General features: G+C 41.8%; 2 protein-coding genes across 2 annotated transcripts in view; both read right to left on the reverse strand.

Moving 5' to 3' along the window:
- ngrn (neugrin, neurite outgrowth associated) overlaps positions 1-16,785 on the reverse strand; it is a 112,238-nt gene that overhangs the window by 32,316 nt on the left and 63,137 nt on the right. The window lies entirely within an intron of this gene.
- gpr61 (G protein-coupled receptor 61) lies at positions 953-3,301 on the reverse strand. Its single transcript, XM_067592020.1, has one exon. The coding sequence runs from the start codon at positions 2,669-2,671 to the stop codon at positions 1,253-1,255; it is 1,419 nt and encodes a 472-aa protein (XP_067448121.1). The 5' UTR covers positions 2,672-3,301; the 3' UTR covers positions 953-1,252.

A 16,785-nucleotide genomic window follows, 5' to 3' on the forward strand; every position in this document is an offset into this window, starting at 1 on the left:
ACAAGAGCACTCGCACCGCTCCCGTGTTTACCTGTAAGCAGCACAGACATCACAGGATAATGGGGACTGCTTGCAAAGTCTAAATCTATCCATATAGAGCCTTATTCCAACAAAACTGACAGTTTTAATGTGCTGTAGCCGATGTTTTTACAAAGCTTAATCCTTAACACCATCACTGTCATACAATTAAACCAGTCACAATGTTTGTCTTTGAGCAGAAGGGGGTGAAATCACGAGTCTACCAGTGTGAGATGATTTTGGTGAGGAGGTGATAATCACAAGACTAAGAACAGATAAACATGATAATAATGTTCCTGGAAAATGGTTAAAAATACACTGGTGTGTCAGCCTGTTTATTATAAATACCACCAGCGGCACCAGCTGTGAAACGATCCTATTCAACACAATGAATATTTCAAACGGAGAGATTTTTTTTAATGGCTGTGAAAATGAATTCCTTCCTACTGAAGAAAACAACATTTTTGCATTAATTTCTTGGTTGCATGAGGAGGTGTGAGTGGAATAAATACACTTTGATACGGCTACAGTAACTGACAGGCTTTACTTTTACCGCCTCCTCAAGTTTTTCTTCCAGCAGGCAGTTCTACATGCTAATAACACTTCGGTGGTGATGAACTAATGAAACATCTGTCTGGCCATAGAGTCAGTTTGAACAACTGATTGTCGAGGGGCTTCTTCAAGTCTTAAATAACAAAAAATGAGGGAACATTTTTCCCAAAACCTGAATCCAGGGAAGGAAAATGCAGATGAAATAAAGTATGTTCTGAAAATTATCTCCTTATATCCGATGGAGAATATGTCTTTTCTTTCTTCAGTTTCGATTATTTATGATGGCTCATAGTTTTTCATAATCTGTGAAAACTGTATTCCACATAAAGGTTCAGCACATCTTTATGTTTATGTGATATTTGTCACTTCACAACAAGCTGACATCACACAGAAAACAACCTGACACTGTATGGCTCTCAAAACATGTAACGCTGCAGCATCATGACTGCTGGGGATATGAATGAGATGATGCACACGATATAATCTGCTCTTTTTCTGAAAAGCTACATAACTTAAATTCTTCAAATACCATGTTTTGCAGTTCACTGGATTTTTAGCTTAAAAGCACTGTTGTAGCATGAACAAGGAACATATTAATTCAACTAATTTTAGAAAATATGAATAAAACTAATATATTACTTGGATTATTAGATGGCAAAAAGAGACAGTACATGAGAGGCGGCTACAGCTCTGGTACAGTTTTGCAGCAGTTCTCTGATACATGTAGCTCATTGTTCAGCTGTTGCCGCTGTATGAACTCTGAGGTTTCCTCAAGGATCTGCCCCGGGATGTGGAAGTCAGCTGGCGTGTTCTGCTGAACAGCTGATTCCTGAAGGCCTTCAGTTTCTGGCTCCTCTGGGCTCGCTCTGCTGTGAGAGTTGCAGGGATCCAGATTGCACCCAGTGCCCTGAAGGAACTGCAAAAAGTTCTCCTCAATTGAGGCCTCACGGCTGGGCAGCTGCTCCCCTTCGCCGGGCCCAGCCCGCTTGAAGAGGCAGGTCAGGTGGCGACCCAACTCCTCACGAATCTGCCGGTTCAGGCAGCCGTAGAAGAAGGGGTTGGAGGTGAAGCAGAAATAGCCAATCCATGTGACCACGTCCTCCAGCTGGGCCAGCGAGGCAGGAGAGGTAGACACCACAGCTGAGTAGAGATGGAAAGAGAAATATGGCAGCCAGCAGCAGAGGAATTGGCCTCCGACTGCCACCAGGACTACCGCGGCCTTCCCGCCGCTGAAGGTCCTCTGAGGGGTGGTGCGGGCACCAGTTCCTCCAAGGCTGGCTGCCATGGTGGAGTGGCTGCTGATGGACTCAGACCGTTGTCGCGGCGTGTCCATCCAAGTGGGAAGGGGGCCGTGCTGCATGGCTGCTACTCGGGCCACCTTGAACATATTGCAATAGACCACCAGAATGATCAACATGGGGCACAGAAAATATATGAATGTAAAGAAGACCATGAAAAGCAGACGTGTGGTCCAGCCTCCCGTCCAGTGAAGGGAGCAGTGTCTCTGACCGGGAGTGAGGACTGACGGAGTCCCCAGAGTCTGGTTCCCCTGGAGCAGCCATCCCAGTAGAGGCAGCACTGACATGACAACAGCTTTAATCCAGACTCCCACCAGTACCATCACCACCACGCCCACTGTCATCTTCACCTCATGGCGCATGGGATGGATGATGTAGTAGTAGCGTTCCACGTTGATGGCACATATGGTGAGGATGGCAGCACTCACTAGACACACACTCAAGCAGAGGTAGCTCCGACACAGCGCCTCATCCACCAGGAATCGGTCTGACAGCATCCCCAGAGGCATCAACACCAGCGCTGCTAGCAGGTCCACCAGACAGAGGTGGAACACGAAGGCAAACTTACGCAGCTGCGGCGTTTTGGTGATGACAATCATCACGGCCAAGTTCCCCACCACTGCCAGCATGTCCATGATGAGCATAGCACACAGCGCTAAGGACTGGTTCAGATTGATCCCGCCTCGGATGCTTGTGATCGGCGAGGTCACGTTGGAGGCATTCGAGTGCAGTGAGAGTGGGAATGAGGAGACGCTGGAGAGAGAAGTGTTCCAGGAGGGGCTCGGTGTGACAGGGCGCTCCATGAGAGGATGGGATAAGGAGGAGAGAGTCCGCTGAATTTCACGGGCCCATCACCCATCCTCCCCTGTCGTAGGGTGTCACCGAGAAGCTCAGGCGGTGGTGTCTGCCATGGCAACTAGAGCTGAACAGGCCCTGACCCCGTAGACTTTAGCCTAGAGCTCTGCAGACGATCTCAGGAGGTTTCAGTTCCTTGAAGATAGAGTAACTTTTATCTTGTAGACTCTCCGATGTGACCTTCAACTGGAAAAATCTGAAAGAAATCGAAAGAAATATTTCTGTTTAAAGTAGGCTCACGTTTTAAAATAGACTTTTTAGTGACTTGTACACTGAGGGAAAGCCTTTGTTTTAGTTTTCACAACATGCTCTTGCGTTTGACTAACACTAACATAGTAGTTTTTTGTAGATTGTAAGTTGTATAATATATGTAGGTCACTAAAATGATTAAACTTTACTAAAGGTAACTCATCAAAAGACAAACCAAATGAATTCAAAACTGAGGATCTGTAAGCAATGAGATATTTCTCACTTATAAAATCAAAATGATAAAAAATCTTTCAGATGCAGAACTACAGTATGTAAAACATGGCATTATTTCTGTTGCCATGATCCTTTGGCTAGCTATAAAACCGTCAGATTTGATGTAGTCTGCATTCACTTGTAACCAGAGTCATATTTTTGCTACATATTTGACATCTGCATCCTCAGATGTGTGTTTTCAGGGCAGCCAGTGCCCCAGGGAGAAGCTTAAAGCACAGCGTGGACCATATGTCCCCGTTAACAGAGTCAAGAAGCAAACTGGATGATGAGATAAACTGCAAAACTCAGCATTACAGAGCTCCCTGCTGTCTGGAGTGATGGGAAGAAAAGATTGATAAACATTTCGCATATTATTACTCCTCATTACATGAAAAAGTTAAGCTTCCTATCATTATTTTATCAGTTATAGGAAAATACAATTTGAACATACTGAAGAAATAAGACTGAATGATTTGGACTCTGCATTACAATGATTAATATTTTGTTGTTGTAAAAAAAAAACTTCTCACTCTGAATGAAAACCATGAATCTACATTAAATTATCAGAAAAATAAATGGTGGCAGAGCACAAGTGTTTGTGTGACCAGCGGAGTAATGAAGAGGCCCTGCGCTGTGTTTACTGTCACAACCTCACCTGGACACAACCCCGCACGTTGTAAAAGCCGTGGAACGAGCACCAAGTCTTTGGTACATTTCCATATGCTTCACGCCTACATGTGCAAGTTTTCCATTTCAAAAGTGTGACAAGCTTCATCCCTGCAAGGCGTCTGTTCTTTTCCTGCCCACGTACGCACATCGAGCGCAACAATCACCTGACAGGCGCAGGTTTAGGTAGGTGGCCTTTACTGAATAGGTCAAAGGGTTACAGTCACCTTCAGCCCAATTAAATAATCTATAAACAACGTCTCAACTATGATGTACTGTAGAAACTACCGTGGAGCAACCCTCTGGAGAATCTTAGTCTAATCAGCATTGATTTTTTGTACTTGGTGGTGCTCTGTGGTGCTCTAAAGACCACCAAAATTGAAATTCTTGCTGCAAAAGAAACACATTACTACCATAACCCCTCAGAAGTGAAGCAGTCTAGTCTCTCAATGGGCCTTTTATTTCACATTTAGAAAATCTAATAAAAAAGCATCCAAATTGGTTAATTGTGGCCAGGAAGCTGTTTTAAGATAATAAAACAAGATAATCATTTATTAGTCCCACAGTGGGGAAATTTGCAATTTTTTGAAAGTGTCATTTTTATTAAATCTAAACCACAAATAGAACGACTCAAATAATATGAGCAGGAAATAGGGACCTAGTGGCTCACATGCAGCATGGCCTCCCATTTAAAGTAATCAAATCAGTAAGAGTTTTACAATATGTGTTTGAACCCTGTCTCTGGCTCTGTGTGAAAAATTCACACAGAGCTAGAATAAATGGTTGCGGCAGAATCTCCCCAGCTGCCGACTGGAAACCATATGACCCTATCATATGCACATGACATGGTGTTTACTGCGAGGAGAAAACTAGCCTGTTGTTCAACTGTGCCTTTCATTACAAAGCACTTTCACTGCTCAGCAGCCGGAGAGCTCGTGTTGAACAACAAACAAGTGACAAGCAAGATTTTGGATTAACACAAGTGAAACGAGGCATCTATTTTGTTCTTTTACATAAATACACAAATATAATCGGATGTGTGATATGATAAAAGAAAACACTGGTCCTAATCTCATCCTCTTGAGTCAGATTTCACCCCTGTCCTACCTTTCCAGCATCTTAACTTTCACCCCACCTCCCCCCACCCCCCCCAAAAAAACACACACACGCAGCTCCCCACACACTCTGTTAACAGAGCAGGTATGTGTGGAGATGTGTGTGATGATAAGTCGGTGACATACCTCAGTCTGGAGAGGGCTGCTTCCTCCTGTGCAGGTTCACAGTCTGCCGAAGGAAAGCCGACCTGTTTCGCTCTCTCTCCCACACACACAGCAAACACACACTGACACACCACACACACACACACCACGTCACACAGAGAGGGAGAGGAGGGGGGGTGGGGGGAGAGAGGAGAGGGACACTCCTGTGTCTCCTCCTCACCTGGCCCCTTTCATCTCGTCATCACCTCCCACCCAACCCTCCCTGTTCACAAGCTGACCGCCCCCTCCCACCACCTCCCTCCCTCCCCATCCCTTCAAACACACAACACACACCTCCCTCCTCTCAGCTCTCCTACAGCCAGGTCTTCGATCCAGGTGGGAGAGGCAGAACAGGAGCAGAAGAGAGAGATGGAGCAAAAAAAAAACAAAAAGAAAACAGAGGAGAAGGCTCCTGTCTCGCAGCCTGTGATGCACAAAGGGTGGAAGGCAAACACACACTCTCTTCTACCTCTCACACACTTTCATACACACATGTAGTGGCTCTAGCACGCACCCAGGGCAACTGCAGAGCCGTGCAGAGCAGACAGGCAGGCGGCGGGTGGGCAGGCAGCACCCAGACTCACTGCTCTCCACTGGGTCTTAGTGCCTCACTGCCTCTGGGCTCCTCATGGAAGGATCCTTTTCACCCTTCCAAACTCTCTCCTCCACTAATCTCACCGCAGGTCACTTCAGGTCCTCCTAACAGGCGCTGAAGTACTCAATAATTAGGAAATCACCTTTGCCCCTGGGATCAGCATTTCTCTAATTCTCTGTCTCCTTATGCTCAGCTCACCAAGATCTCCGTCGATGCACAATCCGGCAAAAGCCCTCTCACGAGGCTGGATTACTGATTTGCAGAGAGGAAAAGAATCCCAGTGGTTAATGTTAATGAGCTGAGATTAACATTTACAAAAGCCCGGCCCACACAACATACATATTACACAAAGTCAACTATTTCCTGCCCAGAGGAATGAGTTTGTTTACTACTTGAGTGTGTGAGATGAAGGATCTAATGGATTATGCAATTCACATGTAGGTTTTAACAAAGTCTGAACTCCATTTGAGGATATTTTTAAAATATAGAGTATTCTGTTTTTTAGTATTATTTAATCTGGTAATTTGATATCAAGATGTCTTTTTTAAAATACTTGAGAGCAAATAACATTTACAACAAGACAGCAACACAACCAGAATAAGAAATTATAAAGGTGAAGTCAGACAACCAACATGAACAGAGCAGTAGAGCTAATAGGACTTGATGTTTCAGTCTATGTGGTAAAGCAGCACTCTTGATGTTGGGAGTGGGATTGGAGTGGTGAAAGGGAGATTAGGTACATCATTGGGGTCCTCAGGTGGGCACCCTCCTTCTTTGACGTTTCATTGATAAGCCCACGACATCTCCAGAGGGCTCAACAGTGATACCTGGAGCCCTAGGCACACGCCCCTCATTTCCATATCCTCCTATCTTCAACTTGCAGCCCAGTTGTTGTCTTTCCTTTAATCCAAAGCCAATTGCTGCTTTTTCCTGCTGCATTTGACAAGGACTTGATTGCTTGTTGGAGGGAGCAACCCCTCACCCTCATTTTTCTCAATAGATTGTAGATGTAACAACAAATCCCCTGTGTCCCACTTCTACAAGGAAAATTTTGGTCTTCCAGCCATTCTGGGCAGCTTCAATCACCAGTTCAGAGTATTTTCCTCTCATAAGCTTCTTCAACACCATCTTCCCACGGTACTGTCAGTTCCACAACATATGCCAGCTTGGCTGTTGTGGACCAGGACCATGTCTGGCCAGAGTGTTGTAGCCACAATGTCTGGGGGGAAACACAAGCTTTTTTTCCCAAGTCCACATCCATTTTCCAAACCTGAGCAGCCTGCAGAATGCTTGCATCCTTTGATGTTATATGGTGCTCTGGCAGTTGGTCTGCTGGTACAAATGGTGTGATGTGGACATTTCCTGCCGATGTTTGTGGGAAAGCATTTGTGGTGGTTCGCCCCTGTTCCAAGATTGATGCCAGCTGACTGAGAACTTGGTTATAGAGACAGAGCGCAATTAAGTCCTGCCCATCCCGGAGGGGAAAACAATTCAGCATTCAGCTGAAATGCTAACTGTAAAAAGAGCCTAAATGGGAAATTATTGCATGTCTTTGTGTGTGTAAACTGTAGTCACCATATCAGCTGTGAAAAGTGTCATACCAGCCTGTTATGTGGTGGAGTTTGCTATACAGTTGTGCTATCTCTACTGTAGAGTCATGTCAGCCCTTGCATTCATGTATTGCATCTTAGCATATACAATCTAACAGGTTTCAGCATATGCTATAAACTACCTTTTCCTCTCTGGTAGACATATGGTGCTAAAATAATTCTTTGACATGCTGAAATCTAATGTTTCTAGCTAGCTACAGGCATTTTGTTAGTGTTTCAGCCCTTGGTTGCATATTATATTATTGTTTTCCCATCCGGTGGGTGTGGTCTTCAGAGTATGACACATTGTGCTCTGTCTCTATGCTGCCAAGTATAATGCCCATGGGTGAGGCTCACAGTGCATCCTGTTAAAATGTGCCTTAGTGATGCAGGTGCTTGCCAAAGGGAGCAAGTGGGGTCTTCTCCCCACCACTGCTTCAGGTTCTGGGGTGTGGGTAGGAGGTCATAAGTGGCTCCGATGACAAAACTTAGCTGAGATCCCTCCATCTCCCAGATGTCATGCCAGCTGAGTTTCCTCTTTTCCAGGCTCTCCCAGTTAGTCCATTGGCCCTGCTTGGCCATTGAGACAGCCTTGGCATGTCGCTCTGCCTCCTCCTGTCTTCTCACCACGAGCCGTCTCTTCTGCACTGATGTTTGTTGATGTTTGTGCCATTGAGGAGCTGTTGGTAAGACCCGGGACTGGCTCTCCCATGTTGGACTTAGCCAACCACATCCCTGAAGTGAAGAGCAGACTTAGCACACTGCAGGTTTCAGATGGGTTTGTCATGGCCAACCTTTCCTTGGTGCATTTGAATTCTTCCAATTTGAAGACTTTCAATTGGTAATTCCAATTTGCCGTTCCTGTACAGTCCAACAGGGCTTAAGCAGTGGCTTGGACTTGCTTAAGTCCAAGCCACTGCTTGCATATGTGTGCTGATCACTCTTTCCAGCTTTTACACTTTTTTGATCGGGATTCATACATAGTTAGAGACCACATGAGTCTTGGGAGTATGCTAAATTGGAAGCATTACAGCTTGAGTTTTCCTGGCAGCAAGGTCCTGTTGATGCGAGCTATGTACATGATAGGATCCTTTTTGAGTTGTTCAAACTGCTTGGTGTCTTTGAATTTTGCATCATACTATTAGCCCAAGCTCTTCACTGCCATTTCTAAAACAGTTGGGACAGTTGTTCTGTCAATATGAAATCTTTGATTCGTGACTTGAACTTTGACATTGGAGATGCTTCTGCACTTGCTGGACTTTATCTTCATCCTCGCCCATGTCATGTTTCGATTAAGCTTTCTCAGAAGTCTTTTGGTGCAGGGCATGGTTGTCATCAGTGTTGTTTTATCATTCATATAAGCTTGTATTAGTGGTAACCACTGACCAAACTGTAGCCATCGTCCTCCCAGCAACCCATTTTGAGGCTCTGTTAATGAGCTCCATTGCCATTATCAGAAGGCCAATGGGGAGATGGTGCACTCTGCCATGATGCCTATTTCCAGTTGTTGCCAAGCTGTGGTGAAGTCTGATATTGTGAGACACAAGGGTTTTAGCAGATTTGTTATTGTTGCAGGCACCTGAAAGAACTCAAAAGCAGTACACAGTAGGGAATGAGGAACTGATCCACCGGTGTTGGCCAGGTCAAGGAACAAGACATGCGGATCCTTTCCTTCTTTCTTAGCAGTCTGGATTTGATGCCATATGACGCTGGTATGTTTAAGGCATCATGAGAAGCCTGCTATGACAGCCTTTTGGATTGTCGTATCAGTGAAGTGGTTTTGTTTCACATACTTTGCAAGTCTTTGCTCCAACACATGTTCAGAAGGTTTATTTGGAGAAACTGTTTGATGGTGGACGAATTCTTTTCTTCTGGGATCAGTGTGGGTGGTTCTGAGATGAAAGACTATGTTGATTTATCTATTTTCACAGAAAATTAACCCTCGTCAGTTTTGATAATTGATAATCATTACAGTTGTTTAATCAAGTGAAAATATTTTGTGGTTCCAGCTTCTCAAATGTGATTTGCTGCTTGTTTGTGTTTTATATTATTTTACATGGAATATCTTTGGGCTTTGTTGAGAAAGATTACCTTGATTTTAAAGATGTTAACACTTTTTTATTTTGAGTTTTGAGAGACTAAACTATTAATCAAAAAAAAAAAATCAATGTGTTAATCGAAAATGAAAACATTAGTTAGTTGCAGCTGAAGACGAGTCATAAAAACACAATAATGCTTTTAAATGTTTGCAATCATTCCATTAAAACGTGTCTACTGTGATACCTGAATTCAATCTGTTAAAATCTGTGTATATATATGGGAAATCTAATGATATTAAATTTTTTGAGTAGTTACACAAACAATTTGGAAAAAGATACAATAAAATATGCCGTTACCTTCAACAATACAACACAATAACACAACATAGAAGATTTTCTACAGACTGAAAAGTTGGAGGCTGAAGCTACGGTTCATTACACCTACCCTTCTTACAATACACAACCTAATTGGCATCAAAAGCAGTAGCAGACTAAAATGTCTCAGGTTTAGTAATTATTGGATCGATCCCTGCCCTACCATTTGAATAAGAGTAGAGATATGAGGTAGTTTTACAGTAGAGTGTCATGTGATCCATTTTTGTCAAGGAACAGAAAAGGACTGAGAGTAATTTTGTGTTTTTTCCTTAAAATGTAACATAATATCTTATTCGCTCGAGTATCTCATTTTGGGATTAAAACAGGTTGTAAACAGGTTGGTCCAGTGTTTCTCTTTCTTCTCCGTGAATCATACTGTTAGTGCCAAATGAGATGATTTAATAACAATGTGCTGTGGACATAAGAAGTAACCTTTTGATGCATGGAGGCAGCTGTTGTATTTGTCAATTCATTTTTTTCATGTTACTATATTTTACTGTGAATATCTTCTTTTTTCAATCTAAATTACATTACATGGGATTTATTTTTGGTTTTCTTGTGTCAACCGGTGCTTTGAAAATTGTTTATTCCTCCCTGAGGATTTGCATGAATGGACACATCAGTATGTGACATCTCTCTTTCATGCAGCCTTACAGTGTATTTCCTGAGGGATTCATTCATCAGTAGAAGAGCAGCTCCTCATGCCTGAGAAAAAAAACCCTGATTAGTTCATGAGTCATTGCTTCTTTTTACTGATAAATCAATTGGTAAATTAAGCACATGATCATTTATTGATCCAATTACTGTGTCACTGTTCATATCAACAAAGGCTACCTGACATGAGCCTGCTTTGTCTCTCACACAGTTGTTTTGGGTGCATTTTGTAGCGAGGATAGTTTGATGATCAGGCTGCTGCTGAGAGGCTGCAGTCTCTCATATGATCTGTAGGAAAAAGACGGTATCAGATATTTTCCCTGAAATATGTTTTAGGAGTAAACCATGTTAGGGGGAGTAAGGCACAAAATGATGAATAACCCCCTCAGAATTTTATGTATGATAATACAAGATGTGATGTTTGCGATACTATTGAGCCATTTTGAAGAAGGAAATGAATATAGAAGAGTCTTTGTTTGTGTTTGTTAATGCTCTGCTCCTCAGGTTCAATCTGCTCTGTGTGTGTGTGTGTGTGTGTGTGTGTGTGTGTGTGTGTGTGTGTGTGTGTGTGTGTGTGTGTGTGTGTGTGTCCTGTGACTGCACTCGTGTCTGAGGTGTTGAATAATTGTTGGAAATAGCAGATACCAACCTCCACTCCAACCACACCCCCCACCTTCAACCCCCCACCACATCACCATCCCTCCTATACACCCACAGGAGATAACAAAAGTACATCAGCACACACAAATACACACACTCTCATACACACGACACACATTATCAGCCATTACGAGAACTGTTCAGTGTGTTTTGCAACCACAGTGGAATGGTGATTTCTCTCAGTTTCCTTTTCTCCATTTAACTGAACTGAACTGGGCTGATTTATGCTCAATTACAACTGCTGATCTAATATTGCTCTCTGTTGTGGTCTCAGATTTCACCAGTAGGGGGAGCTCTCACATTTAACAAGCCTGAAATCTCAGAAAATATCCTTATTCTGCACATAAAGCCCACTGATTCATGATCACAGGGCAGACATTTAATGACCTTTAGTTATTTATACAGTTGCACAGCTATGTCATCATGATGTTCATTCAATGTCTGTTTCACACTGAAATGTTTGTTCTCATCCAAGTGCATTCACTGCAGGAAACAGAGCTGGAACACTAGAAATGAGTTGATCAATAGTAAAGGGAAAATCCTTCAATTTTTAAGATGAACATGTCTTAGGCAAAAGGCAGAAAAGAAAGATGGAGGTGAGGAGAAAACAACATTTGGATCTGTTTGTCTGTCGGTGCACCTTAGTTTGACGTAGGATGCAGTCAAGCTTTGTGCACACACTCATGCAGGCATATAAAAGTCAATGTTCAAGCAAGAAGAGATCAAGGATAACTTCATCTGAAAACTCCTTTTGCATTATTTCAAACAGAGCTGAATTGTTTCACTCAGACATTTTGTCAGGACTTCACTGACACACTCATGATTGTTCATACCAGCAAGTGAGTATGTATATTATTATCAAAAGCAAATTGATGGCAAAAACGATTAATGTCACATATTGTTAATATTTATATTATTGTTTTTATATATATATTTAGATGTTTGCATCATTATCTGTGATGCTTTGTAGTCAACATGTATAAAACATGTGGGTAGCCAGTATCTGACCAGAGTTAAATCAGCTTTGCTCCAGTTTTATCCTCCCACGGTACCCAAGAGAACAACATCCACCTGGGAGGTCACATCAGACTGATTACTAACACCCAATCGTACATCTCGCCAGACGGGGGAGGGCACGCACACTTATCTGAGCTGATAAAGCCCTCGGAGCAAAGTTGTGCATCCTCACATATTTCAGCTATACTGCTAATCGCAAATAAATTAATTATTATTCATACAGGTGTAGCTGCAAGGAGTTTGTAAAAGGGCAGTGACTCAAAATAGATTTCTTACAGTGTGTTGGAGAGGAGGGGCGGGGGAGGTGGTGAGGGGAGGCAGTCTGTTTAGATCTGCAGAGATGGAGAGAAAGAGTGTGACCAAATGTTGATCTAAATGCTCCACTAACTCCTTCAGAGTTATTAGAGCATGTAACATATTGTAAGAGAAACACTGTGTTCTTTCCTGCCTGGCTTCAAATATTTAGTCTGCAGCACTGATGAAACAACACCTGATCATTTCAGACCCATTAAACACCCAAAAACACATTAAAGATCATTTTAAAAAAAACAGGTATTCAGATACAGTAAAGATTTGAGTTTGCACAACTGAATCTACCTTTTTTTTTTAGAGCTAACTTAAACAATGGGACAGCCCGCCCTCTGTAGGAAGCCACAGAGTACTGATTTCCCAGAGTCGTGCATTGGAGTCCAAACAGGCACAATTAGCACTCCCTGTTGGCTTCAGGTTGGCACTGTCACGCTCTGCACACACTGAGTCACTGATGAGTGCAGACGCTTTCAGGCCACTGTCTGCCTGGGGACACATAACAACACTGAAACTCAAAAAGAGAAGCCAAGACTGTGATAAAAGTATATATATAAAAAAATGCTGATGATATGGCCTTTTGCAAACATTTGAGTCTGAGTTCTTGCTGCTGATTTTACAGTATTATTCTTCATGACTAATATAATATGCTATATGTTGTATCTGCATGTTCAGATTTAAGTTATAAGTCACGTCTATCTTTCTATTTCTTAATAACTGACTGGAAAAATACAACTCTTTTCAGTGTTACAATTTTTATTGTGAGAACATCTTGATTCCCCTTTGAGTTTCTGTTTTTTAGGCTTATCGTAAAAATTCCAAACTGAATGACTTATCAGTAGATGTAAGAACACCATATCATCATCATACACATAAAAGTAAATAAAGAGTCTCGAATGCTCAAACATTTGGGGACTCTCCAGAGGTGACAGCATCCATGAATAAGAATATTCAGTTAGATTTGAGCATCTAGCAGGCGGTGCAATGAGGTGAGATGTCACAGATGTTTGTGTCACAGATAGTCTTCGGGGATTTAGCAGTTTTGCATTGCAGCAAGATATGACCTCTTCTGTTAGGACACGCAGCTCCAAACCACACAAATCGTCCTGGTGGACCAAAAACAGGTGGGGGACACAGTGACATGATTACCTGTACAGTACAATTCAATTTAATACATCAGCTCCAGCAGAAACACCACCGCTGTGAAATTTGTTGCATAATGTTCTGTTTTTGTTGGAGCTGTATCAGAGAGATTCCTGAGGCTGTAGTTTCCTGTGTTGTGTTGGATTGCATAAGATAAGGTGTTCCTGTTATTTTGTCCACCATGTGTACATACTAATGGGGAGGAATGATTCCTCTGCCTGTAAGAAAACCCTTTAACACACCTACATTTGTTTTCAAAAAATCACCCACACTGTTGTTGGTATATTATAAAACAAAATGACACCTGAACAGTGTGGTTCCATTAAATCATTTAAGGTGTGTTACAAACACATTTTGAAAAATGAATCTATGAATCTATGAATCGATGAATAAGTTAAAAAATCCTTTATTTAAAGGATAAAGAAGCTTCCTTTTGTCAATAAATCTCACATTCAGAGCCAAACCACCAATAAACTGAGCTACTTAGAAGTATTGTGTGTATATCTAAGCCTGATGTATCATATTCCTCTGTGCCTTACACCTCCGTTGTTGTCTAAAAACTATTAAAAACATGTCAATAAGCCACACTGGTGCACTGAGCGACATGTTCCTTCATCCCGAAGAGTTTTGGGAACATTAGTCTGCTTAGAAATAGCTTCAAAGACTAATAACAGTGATCACATTTTCAGTCTCAGGAGAGTAGTTCTGTGCACGGCAGACGCCACTGAGCATGTGCTGGAACGCTGTTCTGTTTACATAGCGTCATGAGCTTGTTGTGCTATATAACACAACCTCTTTGTACAACATTATAAATTTCTCACAGAACTTTAGGAGTCAAGAGGTTGTGATATATAGCATAACAAGCTAGCTATGAGATTTGTTGACAATAATAAAAATATAGAAAATTGTCAGCCATATCTTTTAAACATGGTCAGAAACCCATATATTTACATTAAAAGCATGTTTTACTTGGGGTGTTCAGAAATTGTCATGTTTTTAAAAAATAGTTTGACATTTTGGGAAATATTTTCTGGCTGGAAGTTATATGTAAAGCTTCTGCCAGCCTAAGCTAACCAGCTGTCACTGTCTTGGAGTCACTCCGCATGGCCAAGAAGGCAGGCTGCAAGAAAAAGTCTGGCACATAACCCATGAAAAACCACAATTTATACTTAAGTTTTTATATGGATTGAACAAACAAGATATAATGTGTTAATTAGTGAGCTTTAGAGGTGATAGTGGGCAGATTTTGTTACCTTTGGACAGAACCAGGCTAGCTGTTTCCCCCTGTTTTCTGTCTTTATGCTAGGCTATAGCTACGCTAATTAGACTTTGACCCAGCAGAGAACTTCTCCTTGTTGTTGTTGTTGTTTTTTTACATTAATGTAAAGTTTTACTGATTGTTTTTCAAGCAGTAATGACAATTCAATATTCGGCTGTTGGTATTTCAGTCTCTTGCTGTAACAACCCCTTGTGTGACGATAGCAAAACTTTGAAGTAATTCAAAATACAAACAGCAAACTCAAGATGTCACACAGCTGCAGTGCAATTTTTCATAGAAACCAGTCAGTCACTTGATTAATGGCTGCATCATCAAGTAGAACCAAGGCCAGGGATCTCAGGAGAGTTAGTCCATGCATCACAGCCCCATCCTGGGTTACTCATCTATCACAGATCTCTTCTCCACTAATGAGAAAGACATATTTGCATTTTCATTTTGGACCATCTTTCCCTTCCTTGCTCACATCAGTAAGTGAGCTTGAGCTCAGTAGTATTAGATGTAACATTAGTATCCACTATAAATATTAGCACTCAGAGCTTTTCATGGAAGTGCATTTCCTCTCAGTGAGGATCTGCCCTAAATCACAGCACAGTTGAGTCCGCTTGAATCTTCATTTAGTCCACCTTTCAGTTTTTCAGTTCACCCATTTTGATATTATGGGAGTGGGCGTAATCTGCAATTTTTATTTTTCATAAAGAGGATTATTCTCGTCAGAAAAAAAGGGGTAGTTACATAACAAATGAGCTCATTCCTTTAAAAAAGTCCCCTGAGATTATTTTGACATTTGTGCATACTGTATTTAGTAACATGAAGCACTGTTGGACAAACAGTGGTTGTGCAACCAATGATTAAATCTATTTTAGTTAGCCAATTGATGGAATAATTTAAAATATATTACAGAATATTTACAGAGTTGATATAACATCTGGTCTCTGACCTTCGACCTGCAAACAAACACCAAACCTACAGAGATTGGGAGGTTGGGGAGTGATGATAATAACAATCTCCCTCTGATGGCTTAAGGCTTGTCTACACAGGCAGCTTTTCAAATAAGCTTCTGGTCATGCCTACATGTGTATATCATGAGCATATAATGTGAGCTGTTACACAGCCTGTAGACAGCTCTTTTGATTAAAATAGAGGCTCATTTGTTGTGTGAAATGGACGACAAAAATGCAGCTGAAAGGCCTTGTGTTTGAAAATTAGCAGTCCAGCAGCATCATAGCAGGGCAGAAAATGTCATGGTTATGTCACAGTCTGACTCTATGTGCCTCCACTAGTCCACCAGATGCCCTCAGGCTCTTCTGCCTAAGACTAGAGTGGGAAGGATAAGAGGTTGCAGGTTATATTTAAGGACCACTTGAGAAACTGTTTTCCTTATTGACTCTCATTGGAAATAAGTACAAAAATTAACTATAACTCAGAGCAACAGTTGTCTGTCAGTCCAATTTATGTTACATGCAGCCTTAATATGCAGACCACTTTATGTTTCTAGTTAAGGTTCCTAGGTTGGTAATATAATACCAGTTTATTTGCTCAATGTGATATGTGCTTATTCAAGTTATATTTATGTAATTCCAAGACTGTTTAATGAATTACAGTTTAGATATTAAGAGGATTGTGAATGGTTATATTGTGGACTTTGGCTTATGGATTAAGTTCTGTTTTTGATGTGTCCTCAGTCCAGAGCAGCTATTGCCTTTTGTGTTTTTTCTTGTTTTTCTCAGCCTGCTCTTCCATTCACACTTGCCCTGCTCCCTGTGTCCTCCCCAGCCAATCAGCACCCAGCCTGCCCTTGTGTCTTGCCACCTTTTTCCTGTTGTTTCATTAGTTCAGTTTGTATTTAAGTCCTGGTTTTCAGTTCAGTCTTGTTGGGTCCGCTGTTCAGTCTGTTCTGTTTCTTCAGTCTTGTGCTGTATTCTGTTTTGCTCAGATCAGCCAGCTTTTGTTTTGCCTGCATGGGCTTCAGAGTGAAGTTATACTTCAGCCTTGCTTTACCTACAGTGTCCGACATTTGG

The sequence above is a fragment of the Thunnus thynnus genome, chromosome 6 (assembly GCF_963924715.1).
Source record: "Thunnus thynnus chromosome 6, fThuThy2.1, whole genome shotgun sequence".
Classification (NCBI taxonomy): Eukaryota; Metazoa; Chordata; class Actinopteri; order Scombriformes; family Scombridae; genus Thunnus; species Thunnus thynnus.

Bases quoted from the DNA above. Each gene is read 5' to 3' on its own strand.
- gpr61 (XM_067592020.1), bottom strand. From the start codon at position 2,671: ATGGAGCGCCCTGTCACACCGAGCCCCTCCTGGAACACTTCTCTCTCC.